Here is a 21,841-nt window from a genome sequence, read left to right on the forward strand (position 1 = left end):
GGAATATTTAATTACTCTAGACAGGCAAACATCAAAGCAAACGTCGATAGCTGCTGGACGCATTCCGGTGTAGTAATTATGGGGTGTGGTTCATTGCGCCACGTACAATATACAAGCACTGTGCCGTGCCGAATTTAATTAATTACCAAAATGCCAATAAAACGTTTCGGATTTTTATAATGTAAACTCATGGTATTAAAATAGTCAAAAAAACTAAAGACAATGCGAGAATTCACGAAGCAAATAGCGCCGCTTAAAATGCACTCGGCAAATTTGATCTGAATTAATCTGTTTTAAAGTTTATCTCTCATTATATTTTATACATCACAGAATATAACATCTAACGTGCATAAACAAAGCATACTCACTTTTTATTACCACATCAAAATCTAGTTAATCGTCAGTTAGAATTTATGAACCGAATAAAACTATAAGTCGCTTTAGAATTTTCAATTATCAACAGACGATTTACTTGTGAATGTGTGCCAAGCTTTTGAGATGTGTGGAACGTTGGAAACGATGGAAAATTTCATGCCTTGTCCGAATATTGCCTCGTTCGGTCGTTACTGTAGGTGTAATGTACAAGTTTTATATAAAAAAAATATTATTTAAAGTTCAATCTATATATATATATATACCTAGTCAGGTCATAAGTATTGTCACACAGTAAAAACTTTTTTTTTAGAATGCTGGCCACAAAAAAGTTTATTGAATTCGAATTTCGAATTGTTCATGAAAATAAAAAATGTATACTTTTAGAATTTTACTCATTTTTAAATATGGAGTGGACGCTTAAAGAAGACCGTGTTGCAGTTATTGCGTTGCATCGTTGCGGTTACGCGCCAATTCAAATTTTTAACATACTGAAAAATTTGAATATAACCAAAAGATTCGTTTATCGTACCATCAAACGATACAATGAAGACTCTAGTGTAGATGACAGGTCAAGAAGTGGTCGCCCTTGGTCTGTGAAGCAGTGTCACTCCAGCAGTGATAAAAGCTGTGAAGGCGCGAATTCAAAGAAATCCCAAACGTAAGCAGAAACTGTTGGCCCTTCAGATGGGGTTAAGCAGAACCACGGTGAAAAGGATGTTAAATGAAGACTTAGGGCTTCGGGCATATCGAAGAAAAACAGGACATCGTTTGAATGCTCGTCTAATGGACCTGAGACTGAAGAGATGCCGCGCTTTGTTGAAGCGGTACGCGGGAAAAAAATATCGGGAAATTCTTTTTTCGGATGAAAAATTTTTACCGTAGAAGAGAGCTACAACAAACAAAATGATAAGGTGTACGCACACAGTAGTGAAGAAGCGAGCAACCGTATTCCGCGTGTCCAACGAGGTCATTTTCCATCCTCGCTCATGGTATGGTTGGGAGTTTCTTATTGGGGCTTAACAGAGGTACATTTTTGTGAGAAAGGTGTAAAAACGAATGCAGTTGTGTATCAAAATACAGTCCTGACGAACCTTGTGGAGCCTGTTTCTCATACCATGTTCAATAACAGGCACTGGGTATTCCAACAAGATTCGGCGCCAGCTCATAGAGCGAAGAGCACACAAGACTGGCTGGTGGCGCGTGAAATCGACTTCATCCGGCACGAAGACTGGCCCTCCTCCAGTCCAGATTTGAATCCGTTAGATTACAAGATATGGCAATACTTGGAGGAAAAGGCGTGCTCAAAGCTTCATCCCAATATGGAGTCACTCAAGACATTCTTGATTAAGGCAGCCGCCTATATTGACACGGACCTCGTTCGTGTTGCGATAGACGACTGGCCGCGCAGATTGAAGGCCTGTATTCAAAATCACGGAGGTCATTTTGAATAACCTTTAGTGTCATAAGAATCTATGTTTTGTTAAGTTCATTTTGGTATATGAATGGTTACATAATGAATAAACCTGTTTCAATTATTTACATTAAACATGTGACAGAATTTATGACCTGACTAGGTATATATATATATATATATACTATTATATATAAATGAATTGCTCTTCATTATTCTCGCTGAAATTCGAGAACGGCTGGACCGATTTGGCTAATTTTGGTCTTGAATTATTTGTGGCAGTCCAGAGAAGGTTTAAAAGGTAGATAAATATGAAAATACTCGGAATTAAATAAAAATAACAATTTTGTTTTTCCTTTGATGTGTCCCCCGTCGGACGGATTCCTTCTGTTTGTTTTAAGTTTATTTTATACAAAAGCTTTGGCCTTTTATTTATCGATTGAGGCACTACGAAGTCTGCCGGGTCAGCTAGTTTTAAATAAAAGTTAAAAGGACAATAAAGTCAAACCACTATCAAAAGCATAATAATATGTATTTAATTACAAAGGATTTTTATTGTTTCTAGTTTATTTTCCACCAAACTCAAACATAGGACACGACGTCAGTTCTCAGCAATCAATACCACCGTCCTATTTCTAGCGCGAATGAGTCGTGATTTAACGAAAAATGTAACTAAATATGATTTTGATGAAATTTGAACTGTTAATTAGTGCAGGCTAGACGCAAATGTAACAATTAAAGAAAAAAATCAAAACATCGAGACAATCAAGACTTTTTTCAGTCCACAAATATTCTCCGACTTAACTAGAGTTCAACATTAGTTATTTTAGTGGCAGTGAAATGTTTCAGATAACAACTTTACTGCTTCCAAGTTATCTTGACGGAGGTCATTAAAAATGAATGCCTTTTTGGCTTTATTTCGTAATACTCTACGCTCGACTTAATTCACTAATATAAAGTTTTGTTCCACACATTATTGTTTAAGCAAATGTTAGTTATGTTGTTTACTCAATAATACTCAACAGAACATGCTTTGCATGTTTCCAGGGTTACTCTCCTGACTTCTGTTTTCCGATATTATATTTCTAGTAATGTAGTTTTAAGCTATTGCATAGCTTTTATCGCGGGCCTTGAGCGCGGCGACCGAATTCATGAAATTCCGTAACGAAAAAAACCTTATACCCCTCACTCCGCCTATCATGTAGCTCGCGTTCAACACATTCACACGTTGCGCTTGTGTAGTATTTGTGAATAAGCGCGTGGCGTGACGTCACACTGCATGCGCATCATGAAAAGTCTGCCCATCTCTCTCTCGCGCGGTCTAGCTTATGAGTGTGAAAGGGACAGTTAAGGTTTTGCTTTTATTAATGTTTAATATAGCGTGGTCTTGTTTTATTATTGTTTTAATATTAAATTATCATTGTCTAATTATAATTGCATAAGTTGATAAAAAATGCTATGCAATAGCTTTACCGCGGCAGTTCCCGAGTGCCACACATTTTTTTTTCCAACCTATTATGATTGCCTTGAGAGGCTATTTCAGCTTCGCCCTAACATGTAGGTGAGCTCAGTGGACTCAAACCGGAGTGTTGCTAACACTGGCCCTAGCAAGAGCAGTGCTTCGCAGATTCTACCACCGGAGCAAAAACGCGACCCGGATCTTCTCAGTAGAAGATCCGGAGAGAAACTCAGCGGGCTAGATGTAGTACTTGTTAATATCTCTCTTATATGACCACACTAGATTCTTCAGCAAGACTTACAGTCACATTAACAGAATACAATTTCTTTTAAGGAGCACTTGCTGTCGTATTGCGTATTATCAAGCGCAGATGAGCCGTCGCCGAGGAACACCAGCGTCATCAGGGGAATTGTCAACTCGCTGTCAACCCCCTGCTGAGAAACCTTTTCAGAAAACGTTTGAAATTGTGTGTACGTTTGGAAATGTTGCAGCTGAGTTTTAACAAATCAAATTTAATAAAAAGAAACTTGAACATAAATCATTTTTCTACGAAGGGCTTGTATTATTTTATTTCTAAAAATAGAATAAGCCGCTAAGGGCGTTCTAAGCCGTTTTAAGGGCTAATTTTATTTTTCGAAATAAAATAAGCCCTTAGAACTTATATCTCAAGGTGGGTGGCGCGTTTACGTTGTAGATGTCTAGGGGCTCCAGTAACCACTTAACACCAGGTGGGCTGTGAGCTCGTTCACCCATCTAAGCAATAAAAAAATAAATGATAAAATAGATATATATAGAAATAGGATAGGATGAAGTGTTGTGCCCGACGCTTACTTTTATAATTGTGTGAAGTGGTTAATAAAGCCCATAGACATCCACAACGTAAATGCCGCCACCCAACTTGAGGCATGAGTTCTAAGTTTTTACAGTACAACGGCTGCCCCGCCCTTCTAACCGAAACACATTACTGCTTTACGGCAAAAATAGGCGGGGCGGTGGTACCTACCCGTGTGAACTCACAAGACGCCATATCACCAGTAATTATGCAAGTTATAATTTTTGCAGGTTTGAATTTTACTATAAGATGGTATTCGTCGCGAAATTCAATCGTGAACATTTGTTAAGTATGTATTTCATCAGAAAAAATGGTACCTGCGGGATTCGATCACCGACACAGTTGCACTGCAAATACGTACTGATTAATCGAGTCATAATGACAAAAACAATCTATTATTAAGTTATTTTCGTTCCTCGCAAACTAACTTCATCAATAAAATGACCCAATAAAGAGATCGGATAAACAAGCATCAGAGCGCTCGTAAATCGTCGGATTGCAACATAAACGTTACATCCTATCAGTTTCTCATTATCAGGGCCAATCATGGAAACAACACAACACATCTTGTTTGTCAACAGCTAAAGAAGGTCCTGAGGGCTCGGAATCATCCTAGTCCACCATCAGTATCCACGCGTATTTCATCTTGTGGAAGAATCCACGTACGCCACATTCCTGCACCGACTTAAGAAAATACATATCCATATTCCACTTGCTCGCGAACAAAATGAAAAAATAAATCAACGCCCGTCAAGTTATCAAATTTGCATTAACTGGTGTAGGGTTTATTACAAGTCAATAACATATTATTACAAGTCATTACAACGTGCGTTTCGAGCTTATATCTCAGAGTGAGTGCCGACATTTCCTTTCTGATGTCTATGGGTTCCAGTAACCACTTAACACCAGACAGACCGTAAAATCATTCACCCAACTATGAAATAAAAAAGAGCATAGAAACAGATTTATGGTTTGTGGTTTATCGGCAAGTAGCTTAGGAATGGTGGTGTCGGCAAAATGTTTTTAAAGAAAATTCCGCGACAACCAGTGAAACGTCGCATTTCAGTACTTGTTTTAGCCAAACTTCAAATGTTACATAAAAAAGGCTCTGAACGATTTTTTTTATTTTTTTTATTTGCTTAGATGGGTGGAAGAGCTCACAGCCCACCTGGACTTAAGTGGTTACTGGAACCCATAAACATCTACAACGTACATACGCCACCCACCTTGAGATATAAATTGAAACTGAACCTTGATAAATTTTAGTTATTGCTGGTGGAAAAGCGAATTGTAAGCACACAGACGTAGCGCGGAACAGCAATGTGGAATATTTAGTATGAACATTAGAGAGAGGACTTAGCTTTAGGAGACCTTAACCAGTGTACTGTCTGCCTAATGATTTAGAATATAAAACTACATTCTTTATAAATTTCTTTTTCTCAGTCGTTTGGCACTCTTGGCAGAGTGGTCGTGCTCATCAGTTCATGAGTTCAGGTGGTGGTGCGATTCACCAGATGTCGCTATTCCTCTTTATAGACTATCGTCTAATAATTTCACCCCCTCTTGTGGAATATCGGGTACGACTGGGTACTGAGGGGCACCCTCTTCCCGGGCCTCCGTGTTATTTGTTACGCGGACGACACGTTGTTCGTGGCCCGGGGGGATGATTATAGAGAGTATGCCCGTCTCGCCACAGCGGGAGTGGCCCTGGTCGTCGAGAGGATAAAAAGACTGGGCCTCGACGTGGCGCTCAGTAAATCCGAGGCTCATGGTTTCACGGGCGCCGGAGAGCGCCACCTGTCGACGCCCACGTCGTGGTTGGAGGCGTCCGGATAGGGGTCGGGGTGCAGTTGAGGTACCTCGGCCTCGTGCTGAACAGCCAGTGGGCTTTTCGTGCTCACTTTGCGGAGCTGGTCCCCCAACTGATGAGGACAGCCGGTTCTTTGAGCCGACTGCTTCCGAATGTTTGGGAGCCGGATCAGGTTGTGCGCCGCCTCTACGCGGGGGTGATGCGATTGATGGCCCTGTACGGTGCGCCTGTATGGACTGAGCCACGCAACCGGACCGCTATGGCTCGATTCCTGCGGCGGCCGCAGCGCACCGTTGCTATCAGGGTCATCCGTAGATATCGCACCATCTTCTTTGAGGCGGCTGGTGTGTTGGCGGGGACGCCGCCATGGGAGCTGGAGGCGGAGTCGCTCGCTGCCGATTATCGGTGGCGCAGCGAGCTTCGTGCTCTGGGCATGGTGCGTCTCTGAGCTGCGGGCCCATTCTCGGCGGTCCGTGCTCGAATCGTGGTCGAGGCGGTGGACAACTCCACGTGGGGCTTACGGACTGTTGAGGCGGTTTACCGGCCTTTGATGACTGGGTGAATCGTGACGCAGGACGCCTCACCTTTCGTCGGGTGCAGGTGCTGACCGGGCACGGATGCTTCGGGAAGTACCTGCACCGGATAGGACCTGAGCCGACGACGAGGTGCCACCATTGTGCATACGGCATACGCTCGCTGTCTGCCCTGCTTGGGAGGTGCAGCGCCGCGTCCTAGTCGCAAAGATAGGACCGGACTTGTCACTTCCTGGCGTCGTGGCGTCGATGCTTGGCGGCGACGAGTCCTGGAAAGCTATGCTCGACTTCTGCGAGTGCACCATCTCGCAGAAGGAGGTGGCGGCGCGGGTGAGGCAAAGCTCTCCTCACTACGCAGAAACCCGCCGCCGCCGAGCAGGGGGTCGGGACCGGGGTCCCAAGAGCTTCAGGCTGCATCCGCTTTATGCGGGGACCCTACCCAGCCGTGGGGCGGGGTGATTTACACCGCGCCTGTGATAGGAAACCGCGTGATGGTAGACCGCGTTCCCCCGACCACTCTGGGGGAAGGTGCAGCGTCGCGCTATCAAGGTGGGCTCCCGGCCCGTCGACCGTGGGAATCGGTGGTCTTGTTGCCGGCGGCTGCCGGTTAGGCGTCTGGGGGACGGCGGGATGGATGTAATATGCTCTGCGTAAGCCCTGTCCCGCCATCTCAATAGCTCCGATTGGGCTCCGGCTCGGTCCGGGGTAGGGCGCCGCCTGTGAGCGGCAGCAGTTTTTAGTGAGATTCAACTTCCACATACCCCATCTGCCGCGCGGGAAAAAAACCCGTATTTAGCCGCGAAATGCCCCTGGTCGCTTTTGGATTGCCTGTATACAATTGAGACTTCGGATTCAGATTTCAGGCTGGGCGGCGACATACGCGTTGTGTGTCCCAATAATGAAATGCAAATAAAAGTGCTCTAAAGCAAACTTCCATAATTTGTGTTCTCGAGATAGATGCCACGTTGCAGGTGTCGGTTCTCCGTAATACTGTGAATACATAAAAACGTTTTACAACGCTGCTCAGGTCGTCATGGAAACCGCTGCGATCCCGATAACAAACCGAGGGGGGTTCCCAACCGTAGGCACCTCAAGCCCACACAAAATACTCACGAAGCGCGAGCTCCTCATTAAATTTAAAAAAAAAATTCAACTTATCAAATAATACTCACCCCAACTGGATTATGAAATCCATTTACGTAAGCACTCGGGCGCGTGGGTGTTTTCATTCATAAATTAATTCAAAATACTACGGCCCAAGTGAGGTCAAATACAAATGTCATAGTATCGTAGAACATGTCTACTGAAACAATGACAAGAATTCCAAGAGTGCCACGTGGGCGTCTAGTTCCAAAATTAATTCAAGTAAAGATGGGTAGATAGATGTTCCTAAAATGTCATAGTCCAACTGAAAAAGACAAGGGTCAAAATAAAGGTGAAGTTAGAAGATTCACATACGGAAAGTAAGGCGTGGGATGAATTCTAAATCACACAAAAAATAATAGAGCCAGAGAATTTGTTTATTGCGCTGAGTCGGCCGCGCATACCGGAGATTTCTTTGATCCGGAAATATTCAGATAAAAGAAATATTATTATAATAAGGTTGATATTATCTTCCAACATATACCTTTCAAATCTGAGGCCCTCTTTGCACCTGTGCATACCTCACCGGTTGAAGTTCGTGCTTTATTTTGATGATTAGGAACACAATTGTAATGAAAGAAACAATTTATTATCTGTTATGAGTGAAATTCTCACTCATGGAAATAATAGAAAATATTCTCGTAGAGCAAACAACAGGGAATCCTATTGGAATAGTGAGTAACTTTAGACAGCTTTATAAAAATAAACAATATTTTTTTATTTATTGCTTAGATGGGTGGACGAGCCTATTCCCCACCTGGTGTTAATTGGTACTGGAGCCCATAGACATCTACAACGTAAATGTCGCCACCTTGAGATATAAATTCTAAGGTCTCACTATAGTTACAATGGCTGCCCCACCCTTCAAACCGAAACGCATTACTGCTTCACGGCAGAAATAGGCAGGCTGGTGGCACCTACCCGCGCGGACTCACAAGAGGTCCTACCACCAGTAATTACGCAAATTATAATTTTGTGTATGAAATTCATTCATTCGAAATGTGCCACCAACATTTGTTGAGTACGTATTTCATTAGAAAAATTGGTACCCGCCTGAGATTCGAACACCGGTGAATCGCTCAACAAGAATGCATCAGATGTCTTATCCTTTAGGTCACGACGACTTCAAAACTTAAAACTTAAAAATATTTGCGCTTCGTGATTGACTGAATATTTATATCTTTTTAGTTTCTTAATAGAACCAGTTTAACTACGAACCAATCGATGAGAAAACAGTGATTTTTTAGTCAGCGGGTGAAGTCGACTTTAGCGATTAGATGCCTCTCTACTCCCGGACATTAGCAAAGCCAAGAAAATAGCCAAAACGTTAAACTATTGACTGGGATATGCCACTACTGCTATTAATATCCACAGGCGACAGTGACCACCTGCCAAGTTGCAATAAATGAAATATAAAAAAATACTAAACAGTAGCGTTACTTCCTTTCTCAAAAATAGGATATAACTTAACCTAAAGAATGAAAGGAAATACTTCAACTTCTTTGAACTTTTGTAACTTGCCTGCGAAAATCCTAAACAATACTCAACCATAAAGAGTTAAAGTAAAATAAGTCCGTCGCAGTCCAGGTGAACAATCTGTTTCCCCGCCTGTTCCCAGAGGTCGTGAACAGCGTTACAACCGAATATTTGATGACTGGTTCTTATTTTCAATATTAATTCGGCCCTTTTGAAAACGCGTCAAAACAGTTCTGCTCATCTGACTAAAGCATATAATAATATAACTGGGCCGCAACGAAGTGAGAAATATATTTGAACAATCACACTTATTTTGCGTGCAGTGTCTTTAATTCTTTTTTTTTTTTTTATGATTGAAGGATTACTGGTGGCCTGGAGGCCTTTCCAGTTTCACCAGGACAGGTGGGCGAGCAAAGGCTCAGCCAAGAGGGGTGGGATTTGCTAACAGCTACCCGAGCGCCTTCGAAGGAGACCTAACAGCTCAAGAGTAGCTGCTTCGCGAATGAATCAATCAGTTTCAATTATTCAGAATCTACTACCGGATCGGAATCGCGACCCGCTGAGAAGATCCGGTGAGAAACTCAGCGAGCTGATTCATGGGTTAGGTTGCACGGCGAACTCTTTGTCGAGCTCGACGAGTACGGTTACCGAGGTCCCTAAGCCTGCTCCTAGTGTTAGAGCTGAAGGCGTCTAATGCAAAGGTTATTGGATCTGATGGATCCGTAAGGACGTGTCTAGGGCGTCGACGGTGACTGGCTCCTGCGTGATCAGGATTCGGGGAGTAGTCAGCGGCGGCAACGATAAGGCGATTATCATGACGCATAGCCTTATCGAAGTACCGTTCCGACGCTGACTTCATGTATTTCTGGATAGATTCGAGGCCCAGGTCGTCGTGTAGGTCAACGTTCCTCACGAACCACGGAGCTCCGACGGCTAACCTGCAAAAGCGGGATTGTAGAGATTGGAGGGTGTCTATGTGTGTGCGGGCCGCGTGAGCCAACACCACACTCGCGTAAGTCATGACGGGCCTTATGCAAGTTTTGTAAAGTGTCACCTTGTTCCGAAAGGACATTTTACTCCGCTTACAGATCATGGGGTAGAGTCTACCGAGAATAAACGCGGCACGGTCACGGACTGATTTTATATGCGGGCGGAATGTCATCGATGCATCCAGGGTAACGCCCAGGTACTTGACTTTCCTGGCCCAGGGTATGGGTTGTCTATGCTCGACTTCTGCGAGTCCACCATCTCGCAGAAGGAGGCGGCGGAGCGAGAGAGGGAGAGCTCTTCCTTTTCCGCACCGATCCGTCGCCGTCGAGCCGGGGGCCGGAGGCGGGAATACACCCGTACGTCCCGGCCCCTGTAGGTAGCGGCCTCCCCCCGGTGAAGGTCAAGGGGCGACCTGAGGGGGTGAGGCCGCGCGGCGCGCTACCAGCACTCTAGCGCGCTGCCGTGGAGTGAATAGAGCGACCGGTTGACGGTGTATCGCGTCCCGACCCGGCAGGCTGGTTCTGGTCCAGCGGGGTATTCTGGGACACCAGCGGCACCGTCTGGGCGGCCCGACGGGCTGCCGTACCGAGACGGCCGACGTTTCAGAGCCTTCGATTCGCCTCGAAGGCTCCGTCGGCTGGGCGTCCTTGGGGTGAGCCGCGCCGTCTGGTTGTAGTGTTGACCGCGGTAGACCCCCTACCTCATCCGGGTTCTGACCTCGGAGGGGATCGGACGTCGGGTGTAAGAGTGCAGGGGAGTCGTTTAGTGGGTGGGTCCTAAATCCTTGGGCCGCGGTCTGCTCACAACACCATGCAGATCGTTGAGTCTCACATACCCGCGCGCCCCTTTTGCGCGGGGACCTCGTAGGAGGTTCGGCCCTCTACCGGAAAAAAAAAAAAAAAAAAAAAAGGGTATGGGTTGTATAAAGAGAGTAATCGGGGGTGTGAGATTCCTCCTCCTAATCCGGGAGGAAATCCGTGAGGAGCTTCCCCTCTGAAATAGCACCGCAGTACTTTTCGCTGGGTTGATGTCTATGCGCCATTTTCGGAACCACTGTCCTAGGGCTAGGGCTGCGCTCTGAAGCTTCTTCGCGATTAGGGACTTGTTTCTACTGGAATAGTAAACAGTCGTGTCGTCGGCGAATAAAGTTAACTGGGTCGGCGGCGACCGGGGAATATCGTTGACGAATAAGCTAAATAGGAGGGGTGAGAGGACAGAGCCTTGCGGGACTCCAGCTGTGAGAGGTCGCGGGGAGGAGCGGGTTCCCTCGACTCGATATCGAAAAGAGCGATTCGACAAGAAGTCCCGTATGATGAGCACGAGACTATCCGGCACTCCCATGTTGAATAGTTTGAAAATCAAACCGTTGTGCCAGACTTTGTCGAACGCTTTTGCGACGTCGAAGAAGAGAGCTCCCGTGTATAACGGTTTTGGTCGATTAAGCCCCACAAGAATGTGCTCCGTGAGGCGGTGCACCTGTTGAACGCATGAGTGATTTGTACGGAATCCGAATTGTTCATCGATGAGAATGCCCTCGGATGAGACGAAGTCTCTGAGGCGTTTATAGAGCAGACGCTCATACAGTTTGCCTAGAGACATGAGGAGGCTAATCGGGCGGTAGCTCGTCGGATGATTTTTTGGTTTACCGGGTTTATGTATGCCGATAACGTCCGCTTCTTTCCACACCGCGGGAAAGATACAGTTCGTCATAGCGGCATTGAAAATAGATGCCAACACCACGATGAGTTGGACGGGTAGAAGTTTAATAACGCGGTTGGATATACCGTCGGAACCGGGAGCCTTGCGAGGACGTAGGTTTCTGATCAAGTCTTTAACTTCCATCGGGGTGACGGGTGGTAACGCATCCGAGGGTGGCAAGGAGACTCTGCGTTCTACCTCACTGTCTACTAATTCTACATGAACAGGGTCCACGGATTGAGTGCTGGGCGTGCACTGGGTTTGCAATGTATCGGCCAGCAGCTCTGCTTTTTCGTCATCATCAAACGCCGCGAGTCGGCCTGAGGGGCCTACGCGGGGGGGCATAGTTACTACCGTATCCGATTTGAGAGTACGAGCTAAGCGGTAGTAAGACCTTTGGGAGGGCGCGAGTCCTTCTAAGAAATCAGACCATCTGGCATCTCGGACTTCGGCGATGCGAGACTTTACGTCGCGTTGTAGGGCACGCATTCGAATTCGATTTTCCGCGGTAGGATACCTGTCGTAGGCACGTATCCAGGCGTTCTTAGCTCTAAGGAGTTCCCTAATATCGTCGGACAATTTGAAGCGGTGAAGGAAGTCCTCCGCTACAACTTGTTTCGATGACCTATCTAATGTCGAGGTGATGTGTGACGTTAAGATGTCTATGGCTTCAGCGGTATCCTGAGAAGACGGGGTAGAGTCCGGGTTAAACGGGAGCGATGGTGGATCAGATTCAGCCAGGCTGATGCCCAGCGTGTGCCAATTCACCACAGTCCTCGTGACGGGAACGGAATCAGGAGCGCGACCGAGTTTCATAACGACAGGACGGTGGTCTGAATCTAACTCTGAAACTACTTCGATCGAGTGTAAGCGCAGAGTTACGTTTTTTAATAACGCTATGTCGAGTATATCCGGGCGATGCGCGATATTTAGCGGGTAGTGAGTCGGGGTTAGCGGAGCAACGATATCGAAGGCGAGATCATCGACTAACGCGTCAAGCCGCCTGCCATTCGGGGTTGTGGTGTGTGAGTTACACCTGACGTGTTTACAATTTAGGTCGCCCGCCAGAATGACAGAGCTCCCCATGCCGAGCAACGCCTCGATATCACTGCTTAGAACGATCTTATCCGGTGGAAGATAAACGGACGCGATAACGAACGGCGCGTGTCCCGTCAGTGAGATTCGGCACACTGATGCTTCGATATTAGCGAGCGCGGGAGGATCGAGCGGGACGCAATGCAGGGCTCTTCTATAGTAAATGACGGTACCACCACCACGAGCAGAGAGCCTGTCGTTCCTGACCGTCTTTAATTCCCGATATGTTCACTAATACTGCGCCGGAAACAATTCAAATACACCTAATGTAATATAATATCTGCTGCGTATATAATTCTTTTATTTCAAGGATACGGAGAACATTATGCTTTACGGTCTATTAAGATTTATTTTAACTACGAAAAATACAAAGCAGGATAAGTGGTTTGTATGAAAATTATGAACCGTACATTGCTATCTAGTAGCTTTTTTAACCTGCAAAGGAGCTTACCATCCGAAACTAGAAATGAAACTATCTTTTACTTTGAAAAGTAGCATTCACTATTTATAGTAGAGTGGTCAGAAATTGTTTAGCAAAGGTTTGAAGATCAAGTGAAGGTTCAGTGACCTGCCCCAGTCCCCGTCGTATCTTTCCGGCGCGTTTATTCCGCAAGTCGAGGCAAAACCGAAATAAACTGTCTCACGAGCATCGGCGAACGATTTATTTATGTGTTTCCGCTGCTGGTCGCTTAAGGTGCTTGGAATAATAATTGTACAAATAATGACAAGTAAAAAATAAAACACACAATATTTAATTAGTAGACACCAATGGGATGTTTGTTAGAAAGTAGTTTAAGTAGCAGTTATGTTGAAGGTTTTTTTTTATTGCTTAGATGGGTGGACGAGCTCACAGCCCACCTGCTGCTAAGTGGTTACTGGAGCCCATAGACATCTACAACGGAAATGCGTCACTCACCTTGAGATATAAGTTCTAAGGTCTCAGTATAGTTACAATGGCTGCCCCGCCCTTCAAACCGAAACGCATTACTGCTTCACGGCGGAAATAGGCGGGGTCGTGGTACCTACCCGCGCGGACTCCCAAGAGGTCCTACCACCAGTGAAATTCGGCGCGGCTTTGGAAACGAACCTTGAACCTCCTACCACCAGTACTGTGGTAACCACCAGTTTAAGTGAATGGGCTTAGTATAGGTAACGTTGCTGAGGTGTCCCTCAGCGGATCTCATAGTATATTCAAGAGAATGAGGCACTACGTACTGGGAATGACCGATACTTGTGAGATGAGGAAGAAGGATATATGTATGCGCGAAATGGGATACGGAAAGGAAGAAGAAAAATATACACTGCTTGAGAGTGATGATGGTGGTGTTATAAGTGTCTCAACTAGTGTGTGTACTGCTGTGAGTGGACTTACTGCGAGCTTAGTTTCCATTTATTGCATTGATGAGTGAACGATCTCACGGCCAATCTGATGTTGAATGGTTATCGGAGCCCGTACCCAGACAAACTGAATGTCGCCGAATGAACCTTCAAAGATGAGGTCAAAGTCTCCGTTGTGTTGTATAATCGCTTCCCTATAGTCGAACCGGCACACGTGACTGCCTCATGACAGAAATAGGCAGGGCCGACTTGCGCGATATCACCGTGCGCCTTCCACAAGTAAAAACTTACGGTAGTAACATTAGTAACATTAAAACATAGTATATGTACGTATATAACAAAAACAAATTTAACAATGACTTCCTGGAGAGTCAAGTTAAATGCTAAACAACTCATCGTTTCTTTAAAGCTATTTGCCTAGTATCTTACAAGTGTGTTTACAGAGCGATTCCTTTCCAGTCTCGGGGAGATCGGGGCGACAAAGTGGTTCCGTATAAAACGTTTTCTAACATTAATATTTACTGTTCTTTTAAGCAGTGGGGCAGGGTTTGTAACCTCTTTAAATAAAAAAAAACAAATTTCGGCTTCAACAAAAGATTTTTCGACGATACTTTTTACGTCGTGTACATTTTATGAACGTGTGCCTATTCGTCACTCTAGTGCAATATGAAAAAATAACATTCGAAAAGTTAATAAATATAACGGCCCCACGCAATAAACCAATATACGCAAAACTCAGATTTTACTGGATTCTAGTGCTTAGATTAGATAGCTTTTCAACAAATCATTATTATGGCGTGTTATTTGTATAAATTAAACTTTTTAAAATAGAATTAGTATATTATATTACCAGTGTTTCATTATATATTCCGAGTATATAGTATATGTAATAAATAAAAATATATATTACTGCTTCTACTGAAACCAATATTATAAAATAAATATCACAAACAACAACCAAAAATCAAAAAATATGGAGTTTATTCTAAAAAAAATACGCATACTCATTAAAACGTTAATAATCTAAATCAGTTTTCTGAATGACTCCCGTGTCATTAAAAGCAAATAAAAACATCACTTATTATTATTATTTATTTATTTATTTATTTATTTTACTGTGACATTTATTATTCAAGTTAAACAGAGTCATCGTATCGGAGATACCTACTTTGATCAAGTCTCCTGTCCAAGTCTACTGTCTCCATAAAAAAATCATTTAATAAAAATTATGATACTGTCGTGGATTTGCTCCACAGTTTGACAAAGATAATAAATTTGTGTAGAGCGCACTGTGGTTTAGAATAGTTTGAGTACGATATTTTCCACATATATTGGTGAAGATCCTCGCTTAGATTTGTACAATTTAGTTGTATTAACCACTCAGTGTATAAGCGGTTTAATTTTGATGTGTTCAGATTTTCTGAAAGATTGCTGACTGCTACAATTTATTCCAGTATAATGTGAAAGAACTTTAGAAAATAGTGCGATATGTGTTACGATCACTGCTCATTTGACAACTTCTACGAGTATTTGTTTGTTTGTTGCATGTTTTCATTTTTTATCTTCTAAACTAAACATTCATTTAATTCAGAAATTTATAAAGTCATTTAAGGCATTATTTCCCCAATATATAAGTTTTACATTTTATTATTATAACAGACAGCGACTCCATTACCCTTCAAAGAAAAAAAACCATTTTATTGCTTGTGATTTTTGATTACGATTTTTTAATATATTATGTTTTAACGTGTCTTGTAACCACTTAACTATAAACTAACGTATAAACCATTAAGCACTGTGTTAGTAAGTTACTGTGGAATAAGACACTAACAACTAACAATAGGTAAGTCCTTTCTTGAAATTTGATCATAAACCGTCATCAACATTCTTGTAACCAGACAATTTTTCAAAAAAATATCGACCCAAAATAACTGAGTTTTTTTACTAATCAATTAAGGCTCAGTTATTTTCCAGTAATAGGCCATTACTGGGCACATCACACGGGGACATTGGTCGGTATGTTCAAACTTTATCCTAAATCTTTTCATTATTTTTTTGGGGTATGCAGTCGCTTTAAAATGAAACAGAACACAAAAATGCTAAATATGCGTATCTTAAGAAATAAGTAACCACTCACGATCAGGTGCGTCTTATGTTCGTCTGCCCTTAAGGGCAATAAAAAAATATTTGAAACAGTTTTACTGTTAAGACTCTTTTCAACTTAAATTTCCTATATTCAGATCAATTAACTAACAGAAAAATTAGGAGAGGATTTGCGAGCAAGACCACTGGTACAGCGAGCTTGATAAGCGATGAGATCAAACATGCTTTTACCGCGAGTAGAGCCCCTAAAATACCTTCTATTTCTTAAGTCCTTTCTATAAGCTCTAGTAGAGCAGATGGTATTTCTTTTTTCAGGATCTACAAACATTAATAATATCCTGAAACGGGTGTACCAAAAGCTGTTTTTGAAGTTATACTTCTTTAGGCGCGTTATGAAAAATTGATGAGAGTGAAATTTTACGATGCGAGCGCACCGTGACACAAATTAACAGAAATGAAGTTGCTCACTAAATCGCTCATTACAATACGACCGACGTAACTTGGCGAGTCTGAATATTGCCGCAGGTGAACTTTCGCGCATTTACACTCGTAAAAAAAGTGTTATTAGCATTCATTTTTTAGTAATATAAATGACTATTATTTAATATACCTAGTCAGGTCATAAATTCTGTCACATGTTTAATGTAAAATAATTGAAACAAGTTTATTCATTATGTAACCATTCATATACCAAAATGAACTTAACAAAACATAAATTCTTATGACACAACAACTTTGTTCTTATGACAAATTCTTATGACAAAGTTTATTCAAAATGACCTCCGTGATTTTGAATACAGGCCTTCAATCTGCGCGGCCAGTCGTCTATCGCAGCACGAACGAGGTTCATGTCAATATCGGCGGCTGCCTTAATCAAGGATGTCTTGAGTGACTCCAAATTGGGATGAGGCTTTGAGCACGCCTTTTCCTCCAAGTGTTGCCATATCTTGTAATCTAACGGATTCAAATCTGGACTGGAGGAGGGCCAGTCTTCGTGCCGGATGAAGTCGATTTCACGCGCCGCCAGCCAGTCTTGTGTGCTCTTCGCTCTATGAGCTGGCGCCGAATCTTGTTGGAATACCCAGTGCCTGTTATTGAACATGGTATGAGAAACAGGTTCCATAAGGTTCGTCAGGACTGTATTTTGATACACAACTGCATTCGTTTTTACACCTTTCTCACAAAAATGTACCTCTGTTAAGCCCCAATAAGAAACTCCCAACCATACCATGAGCGAGGATGGAAAATGACCTCGTTGGACACGCGGAATACGGTTGCTCGCTTCTTCACTACTGTGTGCGTACTGTTATAAATGGTTCCCGTATACAATAGTGCTAAGGAACCCCATTACAAATCACAAAGTCAGCAGTTTGATCATCTCTTTATATTTACTCGTATAATTTAAATCAGTTTGAAACCATCATCCGCGCGCGTGACACTTGCCCTAAATTGAGCCCAATTTATTGTAATTTAATTAAATAAATCTATTCTTTCTTAATTTCATTTTTTAAAAAGGCCTTCGGCCAAATCCCTATAACAATTTGGTGGCAGCGGTGGGATACCGAAGGTTAAGGTATCCCTGGGACGTCTCCGTCCGGGCTCATTAATTAGTGAAAAACTAAAAGTGAAAACTAAAGTGACTTTGCCGCGAGTGTCAAGAAGTGCATCAAACTCATATCCATCTCAATTCCAATAATTAAGAAGAATTTCGTGCTCAAATACGCCGCATTATCCTGGCGAACACTTAGTCTCGACCCTGAAAAAATAAAATATACCAGTTTCCTGAAAAACGTATTATTTAAAAACGAAAGTAGCTTGCTTTCGTCTTGTTACGCGTTACGCTCCTGAAAAGAAAAATAATTATCAAACTTACCTGCTGTTCCTGTGGAAAATCTGCGAGTCCTAAGGCGTGTGGCGTTTCCTGAAAGAAAACAAGGTGAACCAGTCATGTTCCTGTACCTCTGTTGCTGCGTGATCCTGTAAGCGAATTTATTTATCAATTTACTCCATAGTGAAAGTGCATATCAATATTAGCTGAAAATAATCGAGTGCGTAATTAAAGTGAATCATCGTGACTGAAAATCCGTGTTTGACGAATTGAAGAATTAGAAATAATATAAAAGAAAATAATTTTAATAATATTAATCATAAGTTGCCAATATTGTTTTTAACATTATATTCTCACGGGTCAATTCTTAGAATTATACTTGTCACTCACCACACCTGCATTAACTACTCAACGCTATCTGTGTATCAAGTTACTTAGGTGGCTGCCTATTACACCGTATAGTATCATTGTTCACTATATTTTATTCTATTTCATTTGTGTGTATTAATTACTTTTACCTATGTCTCAAAAAGAGTCTCAATTTAAACTAGAAAAAACCGATAACGTAACGATTGCTATATTATTTAAATTTATTAAACCATTTGACGGAACACGCGAGAAATTAAATTCGTTTCTTTCTAACTGTAGTAATGCCATTGAATTAGCGTCAGAACCACAACAAGAAATTCTTTTTAAATTTATATTATCACAACTAGAGGGAAAAGCCGCAATAGCTTGTTCAATAAAAGAATTCAGTAGTTGGGACCAGTTATGTGATTTTCTAAAGACACAATTTGGGGAAAGAAAGCATTACGCCCATTTGTTAACCGATTTGCAAGAATGCCGTCAAGGTATTAGTGAACTCGTCAGCCAATTTGCTCTACGCCTAGAAACTTGCCTCTCAAAATTATTAACAGAAGTAACCTTATCCAATAAAAAGAAGTCTGAGCTTAGCGGCCGCGTAGCAGCCATGGAAGACTTAGCTCTTCATACATTTTTACTCGGCCTTAAGCCTGAAATTTCTAATTTAGTCAGAGGTAAAAATCCATTAAACCTCAACGAAGCTATTAATTTAGCAATTGCCGAGGAGAAAATATTAAATTTATTTAACAAACGTAACCCTTCCATGCCACAACGCCAGTCCCCAAAACCCTTCCAAATCTCCAAACCTCCCAACTTCAACGGAAATCCTAGGCCTCAACCTCAAATACAGAGACCTTACAATCAAAGCAACCAAGGTCTGTACTGTCGTTACTGCAAAACCCAAGGCCACACAATCGACACCTGTAAAAAACGTGAATACAATAATAATCGATTCAAAATACCTCAACCCTATTTTCAACAACGTCCAATTCAAGAAAACATTAAACCTAATCCTGCTCGCGTAAACTGTTTAGTTGACAAAAATTATACCTACGATGATTTCGAGCCGCAACCATCATCTAGCACAGATTATGCACAAGATAATCTTAATCAGAATTTAAACGAATAAGGGACTCACGAAGGTGTCTCGTGAGGCCCAAACCGGAACGTCAAGCTAACTGTAACGATAAAGACACCTTTTCTATATCCAAGGACCACATGGGTAATCAGCCCCGAGCAAGTGTCCATAATTCAATTCCCAAGGACCACACGGGTAACCAGCCCCAAACAAGTGTCCATAATTCAATTCCCAAGGACCACACGGGTAACCAGCCCCAAACAAGTGTCCATAATTCAATTCCCAAGGACCACACGGGTAACCAGCCCCAAACAAGTGTCCATAATTCAATTCCCAAGGACCACACGGGTAACCAGCCCCAAACAAGTGTCCACAATTCAATTCCCAAGGACCACACGGGTAACCAGCCCCAAACAAGTGTCCGTAATCCAATTTCCAAAGACCACACGGGTAACCAGCCCCAAGCAAGTGTCTACATTCATCCAATATCAAAACACAAACGCAATATCATTGAAAATACAATTACAAAACAAAACGAAAGTAAAATTTATGAACTATCTTGTATTTCTAGCAAAATATCCTTACCCCATGTACTTGTTTCGACATCTATATCCTTCAAGCCGCTTATTTTCCTTGTTGACACTGGATCCTCCGTATGCCTCATAAAAAAAACATCTATTCAATCATTTTCACACATAAATCTCATAAATAATATAATTAAATTAAAAGGTATAGATAGTACGGAAGACCCCGTACCTACTTTGGGTAGTTTTGATCTTAAACTTATATTTGGAAAAGAATCAATTCCTTTCACTTTTCACGTAATAGACAAAATAGATTTACCCTATGACGGAATAATAGGCACAGATTTACTCACCCGTTTTCAGTGCTCTATAGATTACAATCGCCAAATTCTCTACTTAAATAAAAATAAAATTAAACTCAATTTCACGGATCCCACTTACCAAATTCCGCCTCGCTCAGAGGTAACTGTTGAGTGCTCAGTTACAAATCCTGAGCTAAGAGAAGGTCTCATTCTTGATCAACACGTAAGTGATACACTTTATATTGCTAATTGCTTAGTGAAGGTAAAAAATAATAATCGCGTAAATCTTACTGTCTTAAATACCTCTGAAAAACCTGCTATTATAAATTCTAAACTTCAACTTACTCTACTTCCAGTTGACTATAAACTCTGTAAGTCGCAAATCACAACTAAAACCTGCTTAGATAGAACTAATGATGTCCTTAAATCATTACGCGTATCACATTTAAATAGCGAAGAAAGTGAAGCCCTTTACGATATGTGCTCTAAATATTCTGATATATTTCACCTCCCTGATGACTTACTCACCTCGACTGACGCCATCCAACATGAGATTAGAACTTCTTCCGATCAACCTATTAATGTCAAATCCTATCGATTTCCTGAGATTCATAAACAAGAAGTAAACTCACAAATACAAAAAATGCTCGACCAAAAAATCATACAACCTTCTCTATCTCCTTGGTCCTCGCCTATATGGATTGTCCCAAAAAAGACCGATGCCTCTGGTCAAAAGAAATGGCGGATTGTAATTGATTATAGGAAACTTAACGATATTACTATTGGTGAAACTTACCCCATACCTAACATTGTCGAAATTCTTGACCAATTAGGAAACTCAAAGTACTTCACAACATTAGATCTCGCTTCTGGCTTTCATCAGATAACAATGACTCAAAAAGACGCTTGCAAAACCGCGTTTAGTGTCCCTCAAGGACACTTTGAATTTACAAGGATGCCCTTTGGCCTAAAAAATGCCCCATCAACTTTTCAGCGCTTAATGAACAATGTGCTCACTGGCCTACAAGGTGAGCGCTGTTTTGTGTATTTAGACGATATTGTGTCTTATTCTCATGACCTTAAAACTCACATTGAAAACCTCGGTGCAATATTCGATAGACTACGTAAATTTAACCTAAAATTGCAGCCAGACAAATGTGAATTTCTACGAAAAGAAGTCGGCTACCTAGGTCATATAATTAGCGAGGAAGGACTAAAACCAGACCCTAATAAAATAAAATCCGTTAAAGAGTTTCCAATCCCAAAATCCCCCAAGGATATTAAATCCTTTTTAGGATTAATATCATACTATAGACGCTTTATCCCAGAGTTCTCCAAACTATCAAAACCACTCACATCCCTCTTGAAAAAGGATGCATCTTTTCTTTGGACTAACGAGCAACAATTAGCTTTCGAAACGCTCAAAGATAAACTCATTACCTCTCCTGTATTAATATACCCAGATTTTACTAAACCATTCAAC

At 42.1% G+C, this 21,841-nt stretch overlaps 1 protein-coding gene across 1 annotated transcript; it reads left to right on the top strand.

Moving 5' to 3' along the window:
- Window positions 1-18,611: 18,611 nt before the first annotated feature.
- On the top strand, window positions 18,612-19,807 carry LOC149502105 (uncharacterized). The gene has a single exon (XM_089730092.1). It carries the CDS (start codon window positions 18,612-18,614, stop codon window positions 19,581-19,583), a length of 972 nt encoding a protein of 323 aa, XP_089586218.1. The 3' UTR covers window positions 19,584-19,807.
- The last annotated feature ends 2,034 nt before the right edge of the window (window positions 19,808-21,841 follow it).

This window comes from Bombyx mandarina, chromosome 10 (genome assembly GCF_030267445.1).
Source record: "Bombyx mandarina strain Sakado chromosome 10, ASM3026744v2".
Taxonomy (NCBI): domain Eukaryota; kingdom Metazoa; phylum Arthropoda; class Insecta; order Lepidoptera; family Bombycidae; genus Bombyx; species Bombyx mandarina.